General features: G+C 48.9%; 8 protein-coding genes across 8 annotated transcripts; 5 read left to right on the forward strand and 3 right to left on the reverse strand.

The window, feature by feature from the left end:
- Window positions 1-1,397: 1,397 nt before the first annotated feature.
- On the forward strand, window positions 1,398-2,623 carry FPOAC1_009222 (uncharacterized protein; the record flags this gene model as incomplete). Its single annotated transcript, XM_044853652.1, has 2 exons — window positions 1,398-1,752; window positions 1,815-2,623. The coding sequence occupies 2 exons, from the start codon at window positions 1,398-1,400 to the stop codon at window positions 2,621-2,623; spliced, it is 1,164 nt and encodes a 387-aa protein (XP_044706322.1).
- A 638-nt stretch (window positions 2,624-3,261) lies between these two features.
- FPOAC1_009223 (uncharacterized protein) lies at window positions 3,262-7,593 on the forward strand (the record flags this gene model as incomplete). The annotated part of the gene is made up of 2 exons (XM_044853653.1): window positions 3,262-3,427; window positions 3,479-7,593. The coding sequence occupies 2 exons, from the start codon at window positions 3,262-3,264 to the stop codon at window positions 7,591-7,593; spliced, it is 4,281 nt and encodes a 1,426-aa protein (XP_044706323.1).
- Window positions 7,594-8,532: 939 nt separating this feature from the next.
- FPOAC1_009224 (uncharacterized protein) lies at window positions 8,533-9,554 on the forward strand (the record flags this gene model as incomplete). The annotated part of the gene is made up of 3 exons (XM_044853654.1): window positions 8,533-8,589; window positions 8,664-8,787; window positions 8,845-9,554. 3 exons carry the CDS (start codon window positions 8,533-8,535, stop codon window positions 9,552-9,554), a joined length of 891 nt encoding a protein of 296 aa, XP_044706324.1.
- Window positions 9,555-9,717: 163 nt separating this feature from the next.
- FPOAC1_009225 (uncharacterized protein) lies at window positions 9,718-10,982 on the reverse strand (the record flags this gene model as incomplete). The annotated part of the gene is made up of 3 exons (XM_044853655.1): window positions 9,718-10,494; window positions 10,544-10,725; window positions 10,838-10,982. The coding sequence occupies 3 exons, from the start codon at window positions 10,980-10,982 to the stop codon at window positions 9,718-9,720; spliced, it is 1,104 nt and encodes a 367-aa protein (XP_044706325.1).
- Window positions 10,983-13,459: 2,477 nt separating this feature from the next.
- FPOAC1_009226 (uncharacterized protein) lies at window positions 13,460-16,546 on the forward strand (the record flags this gene model as incomplete). The annotated part of the gene is made up of 2 exons (XM_044853656.1): window positions 13,460-15,923; window positions 15,975-16,546. The coding sequence occupies 2 exons, from the start codon at window positions 13,460-13,462 to the stop codon at window positions 16,544-16,546; spliced, it is 3,036 nt and encodes a 1,011-aa protein (XP_044706326.1).
- Window positions 16,547-17,370: 824 nt separating this feature from the next.
- On the reverse strand, window positions 17,371-19,425 carry NOP2 (rRNA (cytosine-C5-)-methyltransferase nop2; the record flags this gene model as incomplete). Its single annotated transcript, XM_044853657.1, has 1 exon — window positions 17,371-19,425. One exon carries the CDS (start codon window positions 19,423-19,425, stop codon window positions 17,371-17,373), a length of 2,055 nt encoding a protein of 684 aa, XP_044706327.1.
- A 486-nt stretch (window positions 19,426-19,911) lies between these two features.
- On the forward strand, window positions 19,912-20,574 carry FPOAC1_009228 (uncharacterized protein; the record flags this gene model as incomplete). The annotated part of the gene is made up of 2 exons (XM_044853658.1): window positions 19,912-20,022; window positions 20,074-20,574. The coding sequence occupies 2 exons, from the start codon at window positions 19,912-19,914 to the stop codon at window positions 20,572-20,574; spliced, it is 612 nt and encodes a 203-aa protein (XP_044706328.1).
- Window positions 20,575-20,945: 371 nt separating this feature from the next.
- On the reverse strand, window positions 20,946-21,872 carry COF1 (cofilin; the record flags this gene model as incomplete). The annotated part of the gene is made up of 6 exons (XM_044853659.1): window positions 20,946-21,086; window positions 21,146-21,194; window positions 21,264-21,337; window positions 21,409-21,592; window positions 21,802-21,812; window positions 21,870-21,872. 6 exons carry the CDS (start codon window positions 21,870-21,872, stop codon window positions 20,946-20,948), a joined length of 462 nt encoding a protein of 153 aa, XP_044706329.1.
- Between the last annotated feature and the right edge of the window lie 1,099 nt (window positions 21,873-22,971).

Below are 22,971 nucleotides of genomic sequence, written 5' to 3' on the forward strand. Positions count from 1 at the left end.
GACCAGGGTCAAGCTCACAAGGGCCCAGCCAACTTGACTTGAATACTTTACCGTTGTGTATGTGCATGGTGCAGTGCAATTGTATATTTATTCATGTTCTTGTCTCGTCTCAGCTCCATCATCGCTTATACGAATCGAACGCTTCGCACATATACGTACACCCAAATCCTTCTGCAACTATTACAAGCACTTTCTCACGTTCAAAACTCCACATCACTGCAGCTTGCATATACACAAGTGCTGATTGAATGTCGGCGACCTGCCCAATCGGCCATACTCGAAACCCTAGGTGCATAACAGCTGTGCCTTAGTCTTCAGCCTGATCGAAGTTGCGGTCCACACTTTCACTTATACGGTTAACTGGTAGTTGAAGACCAATTTGCTCAAAACTTGAGCGCCGCATTCACTGTACCAACTAGGTACCGACCTGGTCTCTTATACTTGTCGGTCTTTTGAATTGTATAAGCATTTGATGTGCTTCTAAAAGGTCATCAGCCTGACAAATTTGCAGTCAGTTACCAAACAGAAACGAAAGTGTTGAAGAGAAAGACCGCCAATTCTGACGAAAGGAACCGTTGATATTTCACAGACCGACAAGAGAGTCGAGCTTTCATTTGAAACAACTTGTACCATCGATCGACAAGGTCAAAGTCACGATAACCTTTCCCAATCAATAGTTTCTGCGGCCAAAGCGGCCAACTTGCAGCAGCCAAAAATGGCATTCACCGCTACCCCACGACATAATTCTGGATCAATACCGAACCCCTCCTTTCGTAAGTTTACCCCGGATTATTATTGTTATTGTTTTTTCTTTTGCTTTTGCTTTTTGCTTTTTGCTCTTTCTCTTTCAAGTGGGCTTTTGTCAGGTTCCTTCCCCATCCCAATCCATCCTCAGCTTGGTCATCCCTCGGTGTATCATTCCGTTTTGAGCATTGAACAGGTTTTGTTAAAAACCTTGTTTATCTAAAGTGTTATCTTTCGTTATTTGTCATGAATTGTTTTATTCTTGTCAAGCATTTTGGTTGAGTTGTTGGGTTGTTAGCTCTTCCTTCCTTCCTTCCTTCATCATCACGAATGATGTAATTTTTTTCTGGAAGCTCAGCTCAGCTCAGCTCAGCTACTCCCTACGGTTAAGCTCTTAAGTTACTCCACAATTGCTTGCTCCCGCATCTCTTTATTTTCCAAACCTTGGCACGAATCCAAACAATTCACGACCAATTCTTCTTCTTCTCGCCGAAACGGGCAAGTTTTGGAATATTTTCAGTTCCTGAGTTACATAATCAAAGACATTGGAAAGAGCCAAGCGAAAAGGGAACTACTGCTGCGCCCCAAAAAAGAGCTTGGGGATCTTCAATCGACTACTACTGTCTATATAAAATCATGTACACGCCGTTATAATGGCCGACGCTGACTCGAACCCTTCTACAGCCACGCACAACTCGCCGCGAACATGGCTTCTCACTTCCGCTCTGTCGCCCTTAGCCGTCCGGCTCATCCGACTGCTTCTTTCACATGGCGACTACGTTGTCGCTTGTCTACCACCCTACGAAATCGATCATGAGGACCGCAGTGCCGAGTTTCGCGAGCTTGTGAATGAGTGTAAGAGCTCGAGAAAGGATCGCGAGGGATGGAAGGATCGCATTCGCGGCATTCGATGTGACGGTGCTTCCATGGGAAGCTGTGGTGCTGCTGTCGCAGAAGCTGTTCAGGTTTTTGGACGAATCGACATTTTGCTATGCTGTAAATCTGATGGTGAGTCGGGAGCTCTGCAGATAATCAAAGCTGGTAGTTTTACTAACTCGATTGCTCTGAAGCTGTCGTTGGGACTGTAGAGGAACTATCAACAACTCCATTCACACAGAACCTCGTTCGCGACCAATTCGAGTCTGTCTTTTTCTCGCAGGTCAATTTTATCAAATCTTCTCTTCCCCAGCTCCGGTCACAACATACAGGACACATAATTGTTCTCACAAGTACTGGCGGCCACATTGGCACGCCAGGCATGTCAATATACACAGCCGCCACTTGGGCTCTCGAAGGCTTTTGCGACTCACTCGCATATGAGATTGCGCCCTTCAACATCAAAGTCACAGTTGTTCAGCCCAACAAGGAGATACTGTCCTTGACCAATCGCCTCACATTCGCCCCTCAGTTGCCTGCTTATGACCAGTACCAAGAGTCTGCCCCGAGCATTCGCGACATTCTCACCAACGTCCTCAACACTCATCCAGACACGGCTTTGCCTTACCCCACATCACCAGCCGATTATGGACCCTCGCCAATGTCACCACCAAGTATATCCATCGAACCAGATGTCGCGCCAGGCGAGATCCTCCATCGCTATCCCAAGCTACCACCCGGCGCAGCAGACAAGCTGGTTATGGAGACGGTTCACGCTTTGTCCGCAATTGGTGGACATGAAAACCCTCCAGCGCGCCACATTGTCGGCCATGAAGCTGCCGTTGCAGTAAAGGAAAAGCTTAAAACTGTCACGGAGGAGTTGGAGGATTTTGTAGAAGCGAGTTTGTCTGTGGATACGTTTGAAAGTGAGTTGCAAGCCGAAGCAAGAGAGAGGAAGCCATCAGATCAAAGTCCCCAAGGGCCACCATCGTCTGTTGGATAAGGACGATGAAGAAAAAAAAATGAGTGGAAAAGAAAATATTGCCTTTAAAGAACTGGAAGGATTTGGTTATATTTTCTGGAAAGCTGAGAAGGGACATGGTTAGAAACTAATCCGCGATACCCCGGCGTGTATATTCTCGGCAGGCCGAGCTTAAGATGCCACGAGTTTTCATGGCTCTTCCACCTAAATAACCTTAATATTGACTGAAACAATCTTCGTAGTGAAATTTGGATTGGCATGATAATGTCATGATATGAGACAAGTGTTGACGTAGACTCGCTGCCACTGGTATGTATTTGTCGGCTCGCAAAAAGTCGTCTCCGGTTCCTGACTTCTCCACTATATCCGGTCACCCATGTAAGGGTAGGCCAACGTACTGTACAGCTCCTAGCCGCATGCGACAGGTGTACGATACAAAGCTCAGGATCCGGCGATCCAAAAAAAGACATTACAACTTCCAGGACTCGACTTTACATTTACACGAGACGAGACGAGACAAGACCGATACGATAATGCGATTGTAAGAAACAACATCAACATAATAATCGCCCATACAGAGACGCTCAAAGAGTCGCTCTCAACCGAAACACCAACCACGTTGCGCCCGCGGTTATGTTGAGCAAACACCAGATGCTAGGATGAGCTTAGATCCATTGGCCCCCGTCGCTCCTGCGAGGGTGAAAACTCTTCTTTTACCTCTGGGGCAGATAAAAGCAGACCGATTCGCTTCATTTGTCGATCGATTAAACCAGCAACATGTCGTCCATCTCCGTGACATCAGTGCTGATGGCAGACCTAACAGGAGTAAGTAATGCCATCGCCCCGTCCAACATGACGCTGACCCGACCTGCGCAGACATGTTCTCGCCTCTGGCTTACCCGGATGGTGCTATAATATATAACCTCGTCACTCACGTTCCGCCTCCCTCTCATCTCGCCCTTACTCCCTTCGACTTATACCGAGAACCCCTTGCTATAATAGCTCTGGCGGATGGCACCGAGCTGCATCAGAAGAACCTGAATAAACGGCAATCTATGAACGGTGTAGGACCGACGACAACAGAAAAGAATATCAGGGCGTTATACCAGGAGCTTGAGGAGCTGCGCGATACCTACCCCAAAGCCCTTGTGCACCATGTTCTAATCTTCGACTATGTCAACCCCCACGACACCGAGATCCCAATGCCCGAGGGTCTCATTGATATCCCTCCACCCGAAAAATGTACGGTGACTACGATCAGGACAGTCATGTGTGACATCTCCTCGCTTCTGCTCGCTGAGATGACGACATTGGCCAAGTCTTTCGAGGCCATGACGAATATCGAGTCTCCTGTACCTTATTCAACCTCTTCGAGGCATACTAATGGTGGCTCATGGGGTGGTGAAGGCGGTATAAATAGTCTTCTGAAGAGGAATTCGAGCATCGTTTCTACCAAGCATTCTGCGCGCTCCAACTCGGCAGGCGGGATTATGGATAAGGCCCATGCTCGCATGTCTATGCCAGCGAACAGTCGTCCAGGTCTCCATTCGAGTAACTCGACGCCAGGGTTGTCATCGACGCCTCCAAAGAGTAACCTATCAAACCCGCCCATGTCCACGGATGGCCCAAGTCCTCCGGCTAGTGATCGGTCGACACCAGAACCATCGGCGCTGCCAGAGACCATTGAGAGCTCTCGATCAGCTAGTCGGGATCGAATATCAACCCAGGGTTTTGGCGCCGGAGGTGTGAATGACCGGTTGAGACATAGAAGCAAGGGACGGGCGGCAGTAGTTGTTGGTTCGATGTTTTTACAGGCTGGTCGATGGACAGATTCTATCAAGGAGCTTAGTGATGGTGCTATGGCTGCTCGGTCTGTTAATGATCATCTGTGGCACGGCAAGGCGCTGGAGCTCATCTTGGTAAACCTGTTCCTCCTTGGCTGGTCCAATATCGAGTTTCATGTACCTACCGTGCTTATCCAGTTCCCGGACAAGCCAACCCATAAGCAAACCCCGGATCCTACGCCCGAGGATCCCAATCAGCCGAAACATCTTAGAAACCTTCAGGCACTGCTTCCTGAATTGCTTGAGCGTATCATCCTCCTCTACTCTAGGGTGTCTTCAGACAGCCTTCCTCCCTTACCACTATCCGAAACTTACATCCGATTCTCAAAGATCTACCAGGCTCTTCACCTGTCTAATGGCTACCTTGATCAAGAATCCCTAGGCATGATTGCGACTGGAATAGTCCCTGACCAACCTCTTGCGGCGCCGCCGCGATTCGGTGTAACACCTTCGCGACAACAAATCGGGGCCATGCTGTTCAAGGCATTTCCCGCAGGTGCTTCTGAACTCCTTACCACTGTCGACCGAGCGTCTATTCTGAGCGGTATAGCCACTGTTCTGGGGCCTTTGGGACTTCACCGAAAGAAGGCTATGGTAATAAGAGAACTTGTATCAGTCCTCATTGGTGGTCTGGTCGAAGCACGAACACGAGGCGCCGCTGATATGGGTATCCATCCTGCTGCTGGGCTAATGTCATTGACTTCTGGCGGCGGTGGCTCAAGCAGTGGCTCAATGGCCTTGGAGATTGGAGAGTGCGATGTCGAACAGGGCATAGAGGCCTTGATGACCCTGCTCTGCAAATCTTATGGCATCGTTGGGTTTGATTTGACCCGTAAGGCCGGCGCCAAGAACAACGAAGAGGTTGATGATTCGGATGAGGCTGTGATTGCTAGGATACGTGGTCAGTCTGCAGCTCGCTTCTTCGGGTTCCCAGACGTGAAGCTTAATATTCTGAGAGCTTGTATCAACTTCTCGGAAGCTTTGCCGGATTTCGACGGCGTTCTGCGATTCTCGAGTGATCTCTTGCGTACATCCGGCTCAGGTGTCGCTCCGGGACCACGACGAGAGGATGCATCGCCAATGATCCTTCGAGATGAGCAAGTGCGGCTGGCTACCGGAATATCAAGGACAGCAGGTCTGGTACAGAGACTGGGCTATAATGATATAGCAGCGGAGTACTGGGATGAGTTCTTTGTGAGAGGAATCAAGCTTGAACCCTCACTAAACAGCAAAACGCCGGTTGCTCACTCAAAAAGCATCCTTCCTGGTGCTGCCGCCAGTCGTGCTTCCCAGGATGTCGATCCGTTCATCTACAACCCGTTTCTGAAGAAGCCTGATGAGACAGTGACTCAGACCCTTGTGGCTGATGAATATGCCACCTTCAAGATTACACTACAGAACCCATATGATATAGAAGTTGATGTCGAGTCCATCCACTTGGCCACAGAGGGCGTTGAATTTGATGCTGTCAAGGAGGCAACGGTAGTTGGACCGTATCGAACTCAAGTTATACGGCTCAGGGGTAGAGCAAAGGAGGCGGGGACCGTCAAGGTTACCGGCGCCATCATCAAAGTTCGGGGATGCCGGGAGCGACGATTCCCCGTCTTCTCTATGCCTTGGGTACCAAAGCAAGAGCTCAAGATTAAGGCCAAGGGCTTGGCTGCACTCGAGGAGGCCGTGACAGACGTCAAGCCTTTTGCTCCAAAGCTCGAGGCTGAAAGTATGACTCTTACGGCGATTCAAGCACAGCCGCTGGTTGTGGTCAAGTCCACCACGCTTGCCCAGTCTTCAATTATGATCTTGGAGGGCGAGAGGCAAGTTTTCTCTGTGACATTACAGAATCTTGCAGCGACGCCAGTAGACTTCATGCTCTTCTCATTCAAAGACTCTACGCAAGAGCCTTTGCAGACTGCGATCAGCAACCGAGATGCGACACCCTCTGAGCTCTACGAGTACGAGCTTGCGCTGATGAAAAAACAAGCATTGCGACTTCCTAACAGTCAAAAAACTCGTCATATTGCGCCTAATGGAGAGGCAACGTTTGAATTCGAAATCCTCGGCAAGCCTGGACTCACAACTGCAACAATCCAGGTTGATTACACGCATTTGGGATGCCCACAAGAAGAAATGCCTGATCAGTTTTACACGAGACAGGTATCCCTGGACCTTACTGTAACAGTCAATGCTAGCGTTGAGCTTGCTCGAATCGATGCGCTCCCTGTGCATGGCGAGATTCCTCAGCCTTTGTGGGATCGCTTGGGCAGTTCCTTCACGGCAAACTCCGACGAATATTGTCTGTTGTCCGTGGATCTTCGCAATGCTTGGCCAAGTCAAATGCTGGTCCAATTGGAGAGCAATGACGGAATATCCGTCCAAGAAGACATTCTTCCTGGTAACACAAGCCGAGTTATCCTACCTGTCAAGAGGGTGTATTTGGATGATCCTCATGCCACAATACCAACGCTCAATCCGTCTCGAAACCGACAGTTCGTGGTCAGTGCCAGCAAAATCTCACCCGAAACAGAACGAGCAAACCGTGAAGGTTTCTGGTACAGGGAAAGAGTTCTTGATTGCCTCAGAGCCACATGGAAGACGACGTCGCTGCCTAAGAGGAGCGGCTCGATCGACCTGAGAAGCATCAGACTGACCACGCGAATGATCGAGGCGATTAAAGTCGACGAGGTCGATATCGAATTATCGGTTGAGGATGCTGATGGCGAGGCAGCTGAGAAGGGTGTGGCGTATGTTGATGAGTTTATGCAACTCAAGGTACGCGTCACCAACCGAACAGCCCAGAAAATCTATCCCCTCGTCAGGATTCTACCTGCGCTTTGCCATCGACCTGCGAATGTTGGCCTAGAGTTTACACGAAAGCTTGCATGGAACGGTACACTACAACAGCTCATCCCAGCATTGGAAGGACACGGTAGCGCAGAGATTTCAGTAGGCATGACAGTGCTCTGCCGTGGCGAGTTTGAGATATCAGCATCTGTAGAAGAGGTGCAAGTCTGGGAAGGACCTAGAGTTGAGCCTACACGGGCACGATCGGAGTCACAGACAATGCAGGATGCTGCTCTCGGTGTCAAGGAGAGGCGTATTTGGCATGCGAGACAGCCTTGTATGCTGATGGCGAGAGACCGCAAGTAGCAGGAAGAAGAGGAGGGGTTTTGGCATGGAATGATTGTAGGGTTGCGTTCTGATCTATCTGCATTAAGATGATTGGGATTTATACTATAATGTGATGTAGATACTTAGCGAATAACAAGGATAGCGACATGTGTCCTACTATTTTCTTCTCGATTCATGAGGATGTCTTTGTCCCGGATAGACTAACCGTTTTCCAATGGCGTCGTGGGTACCCTGCAGTTCCAAATACTAAGGCTTTAAGGAAATGCGTTTATCACTATACGAAAAGCAAAACTAGCATATGCTGAAAAGGATATTTTATTCAATGATATATCATAGATTACTCGTTAATAGGTGTAAGTCTATAAACAATTCGGAAAGGTCACCCAGTTACCGCGGCTTCCCGACACTCCATGAAAGGTCACAGCAAGATTGCAGGAGGGCGTGCTGTAAACCCGCATTTCATGGTTGCCAGCATATCCAGTTGAAAACATTTAACAAAAAGCTAGCTACCTACCTTTTTTGTTGGTTTTAGGCGTATCATTGGATATGTAGCAAGGCAGCTCTGTTGTTTATCATGCCGTCATCGACATAGCTTGTATCTCCTCATTTTGGAGCAAATGAGACATGAACAAGCAAGCAAATCCATAAGTAAACATTATAACCAATCCATTGAAGTAAGTAATACGACATATCTATAGGGAATTAGGAATTGGGGAAATAGTCCCACTCTAGTCTAATTAAAGTCGCCATCTGATTACCGAGCATTGATTGATGCAAGGTGGGGGCCACGGTACTTAAACTACCTACCTATTGGAAACACTACGACTCTCCTCCCCATCCTCGGCAACTCTTGATCATTAACAAACCTCATACTATTAGAACCTTGCCAGTCAATTGACTGCACTTGCACCAAAACACAAGCTCATATTTAGGAATCACAGTAACAAGTTAGCCAAAATGAGCAGTCACGATATTCCTAGCTACAAGTTGAATGACGGTAATGAGATCCCAGTGGTACGCCTCTAGCTTCATCTCAACAAGACTCATATCATATTACAGCATGATCACAGGAAGCTAACATCTACAAGCTTGCATTTGGATTGGGGACGGCTCTGTTCAAGAAAGACTCTAAAACTGGGCTTGACCAGCATGTAGTTAACATCACAACCAAGGCTATCAAGGCCGGATATCGTCATCTTGATGGCGCCGAGGGTGAGTTTGCGTGTATCTCCCAAAATAAAATCAACGTTATTGCTAATGAATAAAAAGTCTACGGAAACGAGGAAGAGCTTGGGCATGCCATCAAGGCAGGCGGTGTTCCCCGCGAACAGCTTTATGTCACCACAAAGATCCCTGCCGAGAAGAAGGGTTCCGCCATCGAAGCCTTTGAAGTTTCCCTCAAGAAGCTTGGCCTCGAGTACGTGGACCTCTACCTGATCCACGGACCCTGGTTCGCAGAGACCGACGAGGACCTTCAGCAGCGATGGGCTGAACTGGAGCAGATCAAGGAGTCTGGAAGGGCCAAGTCCATCGGCGTGTCCAACTTCTTGCAGGTGCACCTCGAGCCCATCCTAAAGACAGCCAAGATCAAGCCTGCCATTAATCAGATCGAGTACCACCCTTACCTTCAGCATGGTGATCTCCTCGATTTCCACAAGAAGCACAACATTACCGTGTCTGCTTACGGCCCCCTTACCCCTATTGTCACAGCCAAGGGTGGACCTGTCGACCCCCTCTACACAAAGTTGGCCGAGAAATACGGCGTGACAGAGTCTGAGGTCGGTCTCCGATGGGTTATCGATCAGGACCTCATTGCTCTCACTACAAGCAACAAGGTCGAGAGACTTGATGGCTACCTGTCCAGGCTTCCCAGGTTTAAGCTGACGCAGGATGAGATTGCTGAGATCTCCAAGCTCGGTGCAGAGAAACACTTCCGAGGATTCTGGCGGAAGAAGTTCGATGAAAACGATAGATCGTGAGCCTAGAGAAAGTATGCTGTGTGGTTCACGTTTCATGATCAACAGACAGATAAAAGAGGATTGGTTGGTATGGTGTGATCAGATATGACACGTAAAGTGTATCTTTAATCTAAATAAAACAAGATGCGAAACGCCATGCTATGCTAATGTCATAAATCTTCCATCACAGCTCATCATCGGAGTCGGTCTCATCATCAGTAGGTTTAGGTGTAGTCTTTTTGGTTGCAAATGGAAGAGCTCGTGGTGGCGGAGGATTTTCGGTAGTCTTTGAAGGAGCCTTTTGTTGAGAGGCGGCTGTGGATGCAGAACCATAGACTTGTTGGGATGATTTCAAGTGAGCATATGTACCAGCACCAGTACCAGCATCACCATCATCGTCGTCGCTGCTATCGACAGATGCAGTTGCTTCCGTTGTGTTTCCTGGATCTGTGTCCTCAGGCTCCTTCTTGATGTCGATGTCCATGGTATCAACATCAACATCAGCATCATCCTCTGATTCCTCCACTCGCCTTGTTGCAGGCGCTTTTCTCTTTGAAGGCCTGGATTTGGCGGCCTGTCGAGTTTGCTTCTTTGCCTTTGCCTTTGGCTGTTTGACTTCGACTTCAACAGCCTGTGAAGGTTGCGATTGACTTGCCATGCTGGATTTTGTTGCTAGTGCCGCTAATGCCTGTTGTTGTTCCCTAATCTTTATTTTCTTCTCGTTCAGGAGGTCCCTGAACCTCCTTAGCAATATAGTCTCATCTTCGCACTTTGCTTTGATCAGGTCTTCTAGTTGAGACTGAAGTTGGGTTACAGCGGTCTCTGCTTCAGACGATCTGACTGCCAGGTCGGCTGCAGCTTTCCTACTACCTGTAGAGGAGTCGACAGCTGCACCGCACCACTCGAATAGTTCGATGGCTTCATCCGGATCATGGCTCAAAGTGATGGCACCAAGGCGTTGCTACGATAGTTAGTCACACGCCCAGACTCTCGAATGGCACCAGTCTTACCGTGATACCCTGTACCTCTTTACGAAGGGTGATTGATATAGACTTTTCGCTTTGCACCGTGGCTGTAGCTTGGATATCCGGAAGGGGTTCCTGCTGAAACAAGCTCTCGAGAGTCTTTTGCCATTCACTTTCTGACGCGGGACAGTTGTTGACACGCAGAGACATGACCTTATCATGTTTCACTAAATTCAAAGTCAGATTCAGGGATCGATGAATTGCCGTTTGCGTCGATACTGAGAATTTGTGGACTATGGGTCCAGATTGCGATGCAGTCTAGGGAATGGAATGACTTACATGAAGCAACATATGGCTCCTCCCCTTCAGTGCCCACTAATTTGAGGTCGAGAGGTTTGGAACCTTTTTGGGTTATCTGTACAAGCACGAAGGCAGTTTTGTCATCGCTGCGAGGGAACCTCAGGACGTGCATAGGAGAGCACATTGATAACGGTGGTCTGTTTGTATGTGCTCGTTAGCCAACACCAAGGGTTTAGATCCAATGTTGGTGGAATGGTGGCAGATACCGAAGCTGTGGGAGTGGTTCAGAGCAGATCGATACAACTCTCTTGTGGGAATAGCGAGATGGCGGGTGAGACACGGTACACGGGCCGAAGATATTAACGCTTGTGAGTTGGCTTGTTTGAGGAATGCAAACTGTGTAAGGGCTAGATGAAGCGTGCCTGTATTCGAGTTGTTGACGATGATGGTGGTGATAGTGACGATCAGTTGGTGCTTGGACCATTTATTTGTCTAAGTTTGTTTGAATGATCCGCAGAAGCTCGGGCAGTGAGTGGCAGGCAGGCAAGGCAGTCCAAGGTTTTTTTTTCTTCTCTTTTTAGCGAGGAGCTTGTGTACGACGTGGGTCGCAGGAACAAGAGGAAGGAAAAAGAGAAGGAGGGAGACAAGTCGAAGAACAAAATATCTTTGTTTGTTGTTAGGTATTTAATAAAACGAGATCTGACTGCAGGCAGCCATAAGAGATATGGAAATAAGGAAATGGGTGCATTGCATAAAAAAGCGGGAGAGCTGCAGGCTGCAGCCAAGTCTCGAGGCCGCCATGGAGGGCTCCTCTCTTTTCCAGGCACCTGCCGCTAGGTAAAATGGGATAATAGGGGACTTCCTAGGTCAAGTTGATATTTATTGACAGCATGCATACCATCGAAAACCTCAGCTAGAGACATGAGCAAATTGTGATTAGTTCATATTCGAAAGTGTAACTGAACAATTTGTTGTAATCCATAGTTACCATTCCAGGCCCATACTTCTGAAGCCGGCCAAGATGGTACTCCAAAAAGGAGTCTATTATATTCCGTCCAGTTGGATGACATCCTTTCCTATGTACTAGACTAGCGAAGTGGCCTCCATCTGGAGACCCATCTGCTGTGACTGGGTCTCAGACGTGGGTGAGATGGTTCCTGAATCTGGCCTGTGCAGTTGCATACATAGGTAGGTACGTATAAAGTCATTAGGTTCGCACCACACAGGGACAGATGTTTTCCCCTGAGACATGGACGGGAATTTATCTACGTGATACAGCCCAGGGGGAAGTGTAAAAGAGATCAACATGAAACCAACAACAACAACAACAATAACAGCATCATCATCATCATCATCATCATGGTCAGTCAGCTAATAAGGCCAGGTTTATTGCACAGGCACAGACCCCGGCTGCCCGGCCAGTTTTTTAGCTTTGTGAGATCATCAAAGATCGTCCAGGTACGCCAGGCACAAAAATACCAAAGCATCATAAAGCTTGGAAACATGAAAGTTGAATCCTTTTAGATCAACTGCTAGTCTAGTCACAAACTCAACTGACAAAGAAAAGCTCTTTACTCTTGACTAGACTAGAGGTTAAGTAGGTTTGTCTACCACACGTCGCGACTGTGACGCGTGAAGGTTCTGGACCAATCGGGCGACTCCCCTGACTGCAAACGGTTCAATTAGTAGGTTATTAGTTACTTGTTTAGAGGTTGCAACAACAAGCCAGTCACGTGTGGTACAGATACCTACCTATTCAGACTCAGTTCTTGGACCAACACCCAAATATTCTTCCAAAAATCCTTGAAAGTTCCCATTTCAGGTGTAGTGCCAGCAAGCCTTCTCTTGTAGTGTTTAAATAGCGCAGAGACCAAGCCTTAGCACTTGCCCTGTGGGGAGTCGTCCATAGCGATCGCAGTGCCCAGCAACAGATGGTCACAGTGGGCACGTCCCTTAGTAGTTAGCGGGGACCACCTCCAGCCACGCTTACAGTAACCCCCCCAGCCATTTTCTTTTAGCAGCCCACCAACTCGAGCAAACCAAACAAACCAGTTCAATCCTCCAACACCGACCACATTCCTGACCTTTGCATCCTGTTTCGCACGTCACCCTCGCGACCATCGAGGGGAAAAAATCATTTTCCTACAACTCCAGCATCAAAAACCGTATACCCTCCTCTAACGAATTTCTCCTTGACGATCTTACTCTGCTTTGCTTTTCTTCTTCTTCTTTTGTCCGCCCGCAAATCTGTCTCCACACGGCGACGTTAAATATTATCTATTTTCTTTGTTCCTCTGACTACCACCACAGACCTCGCTGCAGTGTCGCTTGTCCGCCAGCACATCCAAGGCCCATCGACCATACGCACAAAGCCACCAACCAGCTGTTAGAGCACCTGCAGGATCCACGATAACTCTCTTTACTTTACGACTCTTGTTTTGGATTTATTTTGACGTTACTATTATTTTAAGAACGCATCATCCACGCCGTCCGACGCTTGGAGGATATGCTTTTGTATGCGGGGAACAATTGCCATTGACAAGAATGACTGTACGCAATTGACTTCGCGTCCCCCAACAGTCAGGCTGAATAACGCTCTTTGCCGAACCTTGGCCTCAACCGATAATTGACTTAAACTAAACAAACAACATATCCACCACCATGGAACCTTTACGACTTAAACCCCGACAACCTGTGGAAGCCGACATAGAAAATTGGGATGACGATGACTTTGTTGTTGAAGGCGACGACTTGTCCTTTCGCAGTCCATCCACGGCAACAAATATTCCATCACGCCCATCATCTTCAAGACGTCGCGATTCTGGCTCTTCGCACTTCTCATTCCGATCTGAGGCTGAGGGAGAGGAAGAGAAGCATGTTCATATTCCAGGCGACGACGAGAAGTCGACTCTTGACGCTATCGCTGCTGCACAAAATGCTGGCATTCCCTTACCAACTAATGTTCCATCCTCTGCCCTCATGGGCGGCACGATTAAACGTCTTGGTGGACGAAAGATCCGAAAAGTCATTCACGATGATTGGGAGAACGACTTGGAGATCCCCGACTCCTCTCAAGGCCTCAAAATAAAGAGACCAGAACAGCCCAAATCCCCCGACACCTCGCGACATGTCAGCTTTGGATCAACTTCTACTCACACGAGTCCTATCAATTGGGGCAATTCGCCTCCTACTTCACCGCTCGACAAGGATATTCGAAGAGAATCTGGCCAATCCATTCAAACTTTTCAGAGCATGCACTCCATTCAATCCGCTACCAGCAATCTTTCAGCAGCTATCAATTTGGACAGATTCAAGGATGGTGACGACGACGACGATTTCTTTGACGGCGGTGACACTATCAGAGCCTCCAAGAGTCACCAAATTCCGAAACCTGTTTCATTCATCACACCTCCCACTCCTCAGAGGGATGCAAAGCCGGCCAATGTCGCCAGTACCGATGATGATTTTGAGGCGGATCTTGAGCTTCCGTCGGACGGAAAACTGAAGCTCTCCATGAGAAAGGAGATCCCGAAGACACCTGCTAACCAGTCGGATGATCTGGATTGGGGAGAGGGGAGCCTGGGCACTCGATGGGGCGGAACTCGACGAGACACACGTTCTGCTCGCAACTCTGCCGCTTCTGCGCTCAGCCCAAGTATTTCGAGTTCTATCACTGCTGAGAGCGAAGATGAAACGTTTGATGGATTGATCTTACCCGCTGGTCCTGTTAACTGGACCGAGAGGCTTCAGCAACGCCGAAAAAGCAAATCTCCTAACCGAATCTCCGAGGAACCCATTGTGCCCTCCAAGAAGGCTCCAGCTGAAGCTGATAAACCTGATTTTCTTGATGGGCTCGATATTGGCGAAGGAGATGTTTTTGACTCGAGCAAGCTCACTCTGCACAAGAACGTTAAAGTCAAAGAGACCCGACCGGCCAGCCCGGCTCGTCCTAAAACGGCACTGTCTCTCACATTCACAAACAAACCAGTCAATTCGACTCGGATACCCCGTCTGAATCACCATGAGCGAACTCACTCGACATCACTGGAGCCGGTCTCTGAGAGCGGTGGCCCTATTCCCCAGCGTGCCCGCCGCTCACATTCTAGAATGGGTCACTCGGCTCAGTCATCCATCGCCAGTATGCCAACCCCTACCACAACTTCACCATCCCGTGGGATGCCCCCGCCACCACCACGCAGAAGGGAAGTCGGCACGCGAACCTCGACAACCTCGCTTCGCAATGAACCTACAACAACTAGCGCTCAGCTTCTTAAGCAGAAACGCTCGATGCCAGCGATTCGAGCGTCGAACACCCCAGCTAGACAGTCGGCGTACCGCCATGATAGGCCGCCATCAAGATCGGAAAGCAACCGACCGTCGTCTGGAATACGGCCAAAGACGCCTACCGAACGACAGCGACAAGGTTCAATGGATAGCCCCGCAACTGTCCGCAAGTCTCACCTTCCGTTTCTACCAGCTGGTGCCTCCCAATCACAGTCGCAGCACGTTACTACCAAGCGTAGTGGATTCCGTCGTCATGACTCTGACACTTCCATCGGCTCTATTGACTTGCGTCCCGGTTCTCGCACAATTTCGCGATCCACAATGCGATCACCTAGTCCTAACCATCGTCACCGTGCGACTGCTGATACATGGGAACGTTTGAGCAAGCCAAAGAACAAGAAGAACTTTGGCGATGGTCACGAGTTGGACGGTTTCGATGATCTGCCAACCTCTAGAGAAACGGAAACAAGGTACCTTAAACAGCCTACCAGCTCAGGACCGAAGGTTGCCATGCGCAACAAACTCTACCAGAACGTTCTTCCAGACAGGAACCTGGTGAATTCCCCATCGGTCCCTGCCCCTCGACCTTCCTTTACTCCTCATTTTGCCCGTGACACCGCTGCAAGTAGAATTGCACGAGAGACAGCACTGGCGCAACGAGTCCCTAGCAACGGTCCGTTGACACCTTTGAGCTCTCAGCGGACCACTCAACTTTCGTCGAGAAATAATTTGACTCCCACCATCCCCCACCACTCAAACATTCGATCAAGGAAACACAAGCGACCTCAGCAGACAAAGCCACATTTAATTTCGAACCTGAACAGTGGCAAAGAATCAAAGAGTAAGTTTATCGAGATTGAGATCACAAGTGCCCTCACTAACCAGGATTCAGTGGTCAACGGAATGTTTTACAACGCAGACACATATAGATGGGAGGGCAACGAGAACGCCCTCAACGTGTTTGAACCGCCAGTACAGACGCCAACTCAAGTCGTCGCCTCAACCACCACGCGCGAGAAGGATTCGTCAACACCTCGCCCAGCATTGATCACGAACATTAGCGCTACCAAGGGTGTCCAGGTTGTCGGCGGTATGGTGTTTGACCCTCAAAACATGTGTTGGCTCAAACTGGACAACCCAGCTAAACCGTCCTCTGAGACTAGCGATACCATGGATGGTTTCGATGCGCTCGACGATGAGGATGTTTTCAAAGATATTCCAGATTTGGAAGATAACACCGCCGATGAAGAGGGCGCCCAAGGTCGTGGTAGCGACATCAAAGATGAATGGCTTGTCGGCGAAGAATTCGACGTTGGTCCCGAGTTTATCAGACGACAACGCGAAGAAGAAGACCGGTGGAGAAGAAAGTGCGAGAAATGGATCGGCCGAGGATCCAGAGATCGCGAAGCTTGGCGGTGGACGATACGCGAGCTTGTCTCACAGTTTGACGATTTGGCGATGTGAGAGTTTCGAGCCTGTTGGCTCCTATCATTCTTCGGCATCACTGTTTAAACAACGACTTGTAATACGAACGCTCACTATACCGAGTGGCTGTGGATACACAATATGGCGGAGCACCTACATCACGCCATGTAAGGAATGAGCAATCGGTTATCACGAAAGTATTATGACTGGATACCCCCCAGGTGGTTTTGGTTTTTTTTTTTTTCATGCGTTATGACAAAGGTAATGAATTTTCTGCGGGTTATTGTGTTTCTTTTACAGTCAGCACCAGAGGGATGGATAATGATGATGACCATGTATTATATGGCAACGATGGATGGATTGGACTGGCTTTGAGTTTTGACGAATGATAGAAAAAACTGATGGGAAGTAGCAGAACCTCACCTTACGGAAGAGGTACTGGACTATTTATGACGAAACGAACTTGACGACTTACTTACTTTAACCGATACGTTCTCTTTTAGATTTCTTTTGTAACCTAGTCAGCTCTTATAGCACAACAATCAAACTTTCCTTAAACCATTATTCATCTAATGTGATACTACAGTTCATGACCAAAGCCCAGGAGAACAATTTGTTCGATCAATATAGTCTATATCAAGGCTGGCTGCAAAGATACTAAACAACTTCCGTCAAGTTTTAAATCACATTTGACACAAAGCTGATGCCAAGATATGATTCCATCGGGTAACTTCAAAAACATCCCTTGTTTATTATCTAGCGTATAAGATGAAAAAACTTCTACATGACAAACACAAAAAGTCGTCAAACCCATAACCATTTTTAGAACAACGAACTCCTGCCAACGGTAGAGAAGCTGGTATCTACTTTTTGCTCTCCTTCTCCTTCTTTCCCTTGGCCTTTTTGCTGTTACTGTTGGGATCAAGTCCTCTTCGGCGCATGGCGTTCCTTCGTCCCTTTTCCATGTACTCCTTATCCTCATCGTCATCCCAACCACCAAAGTTATCATTTTTGTTCTTCTTTCCGGACTCCTCGTCATCATCTGTGGTAATGGGGGTCTTGTCGACAACCTCGACCTCGTCGGCAGGACCGGTGGTGCGGTCGCGAGCATTAGAGGCGCTGGCGGGCGTAGGACCAATCTTCTGGAACTTGGCAACGTAAAAACCATCGACGTTGAGGGAGTGAGGGTAGAATCGTCTCGTCAGAGATACAGAGGGATCGAACTTCTTGCCCATGTAGCTAGTGAAACCCTCCTTTCCAAAGGTAAGGCCGGCATCGACAAGGCGGACATTGGGGCGGCGTGAAAGAGCGTAGTTGACGACCTGCTCATTCTCCTCGACGGTGACGGAACAAGTAGAGTAGACGATGTAACCGCCGGTCTTGGAAGCGTGGTTGACAGAGTCAATGGCAGCGAGAAGAAGCTGCTTCTGAAGGTGAGGAAGTTGCATAAAGTCGAGCTCAGTCTTGTTAGTCTTGACGCTAGGATCCTTGGCAATAACTCCAGTTCCTGAGCAGGGAGCATCGAGAAGGACACGGTCGAAACCACCCATAGGCTTAGGAAACTCCCGGGCATCGTAGTTGGAAACGATGACGTTACGGCAGCCCAAACGGTGGATGTTACCGATAAGACCCTTGGCACGAGCCTTGTTAGGATCGTTGGCAACAACAATACCGGTGTTCTTCATCATGGCAGACATGTATGTGGTCTTTCCGCCAGGAGCAGAGGCCATATCAAGCACGCGCTCGTTCTCCTGGGGATCAAGAGCCATGCAGGGAAGGAAAGAGGAGGCAGCCTGGAGAATGTAGTGACCAGCGAGGTACTCAGGAGTAGCACCCAGAGGAACGCTGCTCTCAAAGACTTGAAGTCCCACCTTGGACCATTTGCCAACGGGTTCAAGGGTCACACCTCTGTTGATCAGAGCCTGAGCGAGATCACGACGGTGAGTGCGTAGGGTGTTTGTGCGGATGACGACGGGACGCGCCGACTCGTTGGCCTCGAAGAAAGCGAAAGCTTCGCGGGGTGTGAAGAGGTTGAAAAGCTTCTCGGCCAGATACGCGGAGTAACCGTAGTAAGAGCAGATATCCTTGAGAAGCTGTGATACATACTCGGCTCTTGAGCGACCCTCCTCGGAAAGCTTAGCAAAGTCGTCGAGGACGCGGATGTTCTCGGTGATTCGGGTTCGCAGAAGCTGCAGATCGGGCGCCAGGAGGGCTTGTGTCTTGATAGCGAGTTCGTCGTCGCTGTCCTCGTCGGAGAGGATGTGAGGCTTGTCGCCGTCGATGTTTGTTTGAAGAGCCTGCTCGGCCATCTCAGCCTCTGCCTCGGCGGCTTCCTCTGCCCTTTGAGCATCCAATTTCCTTGAAAGACCCTCAATGTTGGCGGCTGTGAGCTTCTCCTCGGCGTCTGACTCGTCCTCATCTTCGGAGAACATAGCCTTTGTGCCCTTGCCTCCGGCTTCTTCGTCAGAGTCGAATACAGATTCGTCGTTGTCAGAGTCGAGGAAATCGTCCTTGAGTCCAGCGCCGCCAAGATCTGATGAGCCATCCTCCAAGTCGTCGAGGTCAAACTCATCATCCATCTCCTCATCGTCGGAAAGGTCTTCCAGCGCCGGCACTGGGGCCTTCTTGTTCTTCTTTGCTCTGCCATTGGCCTTGGGCGCAGGAACAGGAGCAGGAGCAGGCGCAGGCGCCGCAGTTACAGGCTTTGTCACTTTTGTCTTCTTAACATCCTTCTTGGCGACGCCGTTCTTCTTGGACTCGATGACCTTCTCCTTGGTGACAGTCTTTCGCTTCTTCCTCTCGGGGGTCTCAACGACGGGATCAGCAGGGAGACCGGCCTTGCGCTTGAGTTTTGCGAAGTGCTCCTCTGACAAGGGAGCAGGCGGCCCCTGTTTTTTCATGCGACGACCGACACCCATTTTGAAAGATTGTGTCGAATTGAAAAAAAAATTGGTAAAGAATTGGTTCGACCAAGATGCAAAACAGATCTGGTCTTGTTTCTTGGGCCTAGGAAAAGTTACAATAGATCGCGCCCCGCCGAAACTTTTTTCTGCGCGCGCTGATAGCAAGGGTCCGATAAGTGGTAAAACTTCGTATCGGTTGATGGCGTATCGCAGACCCTTAGTCAGCAGCTGTCTGTCGATTGCTGCAGCGTGGAGCTTGCTTTGTAGACTAGGTAGAGGTGGTGTTCAATGACGATTCTCGAGACTGTCCACTACTAAAACAATCCTATCGTTGTGAGTTTCGGTGCAGATAACTTTGTTATATCTTGAAGATATATCAAATCGACATTGATAGAGTCTACGCCCAGCACATTCTACATCAAGACTCATCCTTTCTACTCAACCTAAATTAACCCCGCCTTCATCGAGCTTACAGTCGGTTCCAACGACGAAGCTATCGCCATGTCTGAAACTGCTTTCGCCCAGACATTTCTCTCATCGCTCGAGTCGCGACCTGTTCGACTATCAGCCGATCATGTCGAAGACCCCAAATCCTTCCCAGCTCGACCACCCGTACGGCTTCCGCCCTCACTTCCAGAGTCCATCTTCTAACATCACTTTCAGTACATCATCCCCCGTATGCCAAATGCTATGAGCAAGCCTAACAACCTGGCCCCTGGTTCCGAACGAAGCATCACTGTCTCGCTCAAGTCTCTTCGTAACCCTCCCCTGAGCATCAAGCTTACCTCTCAGCCCCTCGATACATCGATCCTGGACATCAAGAACAACATTCAGAGGCAGACAAGGATACCCGCTACCAAGACGAAGCTTCTACATAACAAGAAGCCTATTCCCGACAGTAAAATCCTCAAGGAACTTTTGGGTGAGACAGATATGTCTATTGAGTTTACCGTCATGGTCATTGGCGGGGCTGCTGCCATCCCACCTGAGGAGCCTGAGGCCGCCCCTGAGGCCCAACCTACAGGCGCACATGCGCTGCAGACGGATGCGTTCTGGAGCGACCTGAAGGGTTTCCTGATGCAGAGATTAAAGGATGAGTCTGAGGCGGAGCGCCTTTCAGGTCTTTTCAAATCAAGTTGGCAATCGAACCAGGCAAATCCATAGATTTAGAAGAAAGCGCAGCATAACAAAGACACACGTTCAAATAGATAACAAAATGCCAATGATTGCCATATACCAGCATGTGGTTTTATTTTCTGGGGATACGTACGATACATGGCCAGGGCTGGCAATTATGCGAATTTACGTTTCGCCTCCTGAAGCAAACTCATCGTTTACGTCCCCAGAAGAAACGAAAAACCCATGGTATCCTCGCGTCCGTTTCCATCCACTCACTATGCACTCCTACTCATTTGATTGCTTGCTTATTTTGGTGTCTCAACTCTTGAAACGACCTAGGTATGTTCAAATTCCATCACCACCCGCTTCTATAAGGGAGCGCGGGGCGGCGATTGGGCGGGTTCGTGACAGCGCGCTTAAGCAGCAAGACCCTTGCTGACGGTCTTGAGGATGGATTCGTATTCGATGTCATCAGTGTCATTGGCCTGCAACTCGGTGGCAATGCCAGTGAGCGATCGCTTGAGGGCCTCCTTGGAGGAAGCGTAGATCATCTTGGGCTTTGTGGGGAGTTAGTCGATTTGTACTTGTGAGTTGGCAATAGTATGTGTCCACGTACCTGAATGCCAGCATCATCAGGGGACCAGGCAATGAAGGTGATCTTGTTTCTACCCGATTGTTAGTATTCTTTTGATCATAGAACAGGGCCATTCGCAGGTCGGAGCGAGGTTGCATACCGGATACCATCGCCAGAGGCCAGGTTGTACTCGAAGTCGTAAACGGCGTAACGGGGACCCTTGCCAACGGCACCCTACAGCAAAAGTGTCAGAATTGGCGATTCGGCCTTGTCCTCTCTCATATTCGTTAAATTGGCATGCGTACAGTTCGGCTCTTGGCGGTAGCGTTGACGAGCGTCTCACGGAAGTCCTCCCACTCGCGGCTCTCGGAGGCCTTCTCGACAACAATCTCCTTGTAGTCGTCAGAGAGCTTGTAGACGATGAACTTGTACTTCTTGTTAAGCTTCAAGTCGTTGAAAGCAGTAATGCATTCCTGAGAAACGGTGGCTCTATTGTGGGAAAACAGAGCATGAGGTTAGCGCGGGTGTCTCAGAATTTGCTGCCAGGCTGCTGCGTGTTGCCCCGCGGCGGGCGTCATAATCATGATCGAGGGGTGAGGGGAGATGAGCAGCGAAGCGAGGTCTGACCGCGGGGGAGAAATGAATTTCTGCGGACGGGCGTGGGGAAAATAATTGAGGAGAGGAGCGAGAGTACGAACCCGGATTGAGACTGTGAGGTACTGTTAGATCTAGGGTCCCTTTTTGGTGGTTTTGGGGAGAAGCTTACCATGATTGCGGTCTACGTCAGGAGACGGGATGTTTAGGATGAGGGGTGGTCGGACTGGTGGGAGCTTAGAATTAGCTATCAAGAGCAACAGGGAGTGGGAGAAAGGGGGGATATTGGGTTTTATGTATGATGATGGAGATATTAAAGGATTTTGACATACCGAAGGTAGAGTGTGGATGGGAAAAGAAATAAACAGTCTCACGATGCGAAAGGACAAAGTCGTTTGGAAATGGGCGCTCGAGAGTAAGAGAGAGTGAGAAGTGGGTTGTATCTTAGTTTAGGCGGTAGAGAGAGAGAATTGTCCTGTCCCATAGAAAGGCGGGGCCGTTGCGGGAGAAACTTGTAGTCGAGCGAGTCTGGCTGTTCTGTCTCCTCTCCTCCTCCTCCTCCTCCTCCTCTTGGTCCTCCTCTCTTGGTCCTCCCACCTCGTTTCTTGGTGGGGGTTGCCTGTGAGATAAAATCATCCACGTGACTAGCCAAGTGTCAAGGCATCTATATTTATTAATAGATGGATGGATAATGATGATCACAATACTAATTTAAACCGTATTTACCATCTGTTGCTCATGTTTGATGTCGACTTCTTACCTAAATTGTTGACTCAAACAAACGAAAAAGCCCTTGCTCGTAACTCGTCATCCTGTTCATGCAACGAACCCCTGCTTTGTATCTCGGCGTCTCGGAACCTGCTTTCAGCCCACATTGGGTACCTCTAGTATCTAGTAAACATTCAGTCTTCAAATCGCTTAAATATAAACAATGAATGCCCAATCTCATACTGATATCGGTTGTTAACAATAAGCAAATCAGTAGACTATATAGGCAGACAGACAGTCACATAAAGCAGTCTGAGTAGATTTAATGTTGTACATTTTCCTCTCTTTTTGTATCTCATATCTTTTCATGCTAGTGCTACAATCAATACTATTATACATGGCTCTCAAAGTGTAGCCAGAAATTCCGTAAAGGGTATGAAGACGAATGCCGTGGTCCGACAACTGATAGAGAGGAGATGAGTTTGAAAGACCACCACACCCGTCCCGTCATAACACGCAAACCATTGTGCGCCGTTCATCCATCCAGCTTTTGCTTTTTGTTATAC

The sequence above is a fragment of the Fusarium poae genome, chromosome 3, assembly GCF_019609905.1.
Source record: "Fusarium poae strain DAOMC 252244 chromosome 3, whole genome shotgun sequence".
NCBI classification, from domain to species: Eukaryota; Fungi; Ascomycota; class Sordariomycetes; order Hypocreales; family Nectriaceae; genus Fusarium; species Fusarium poae.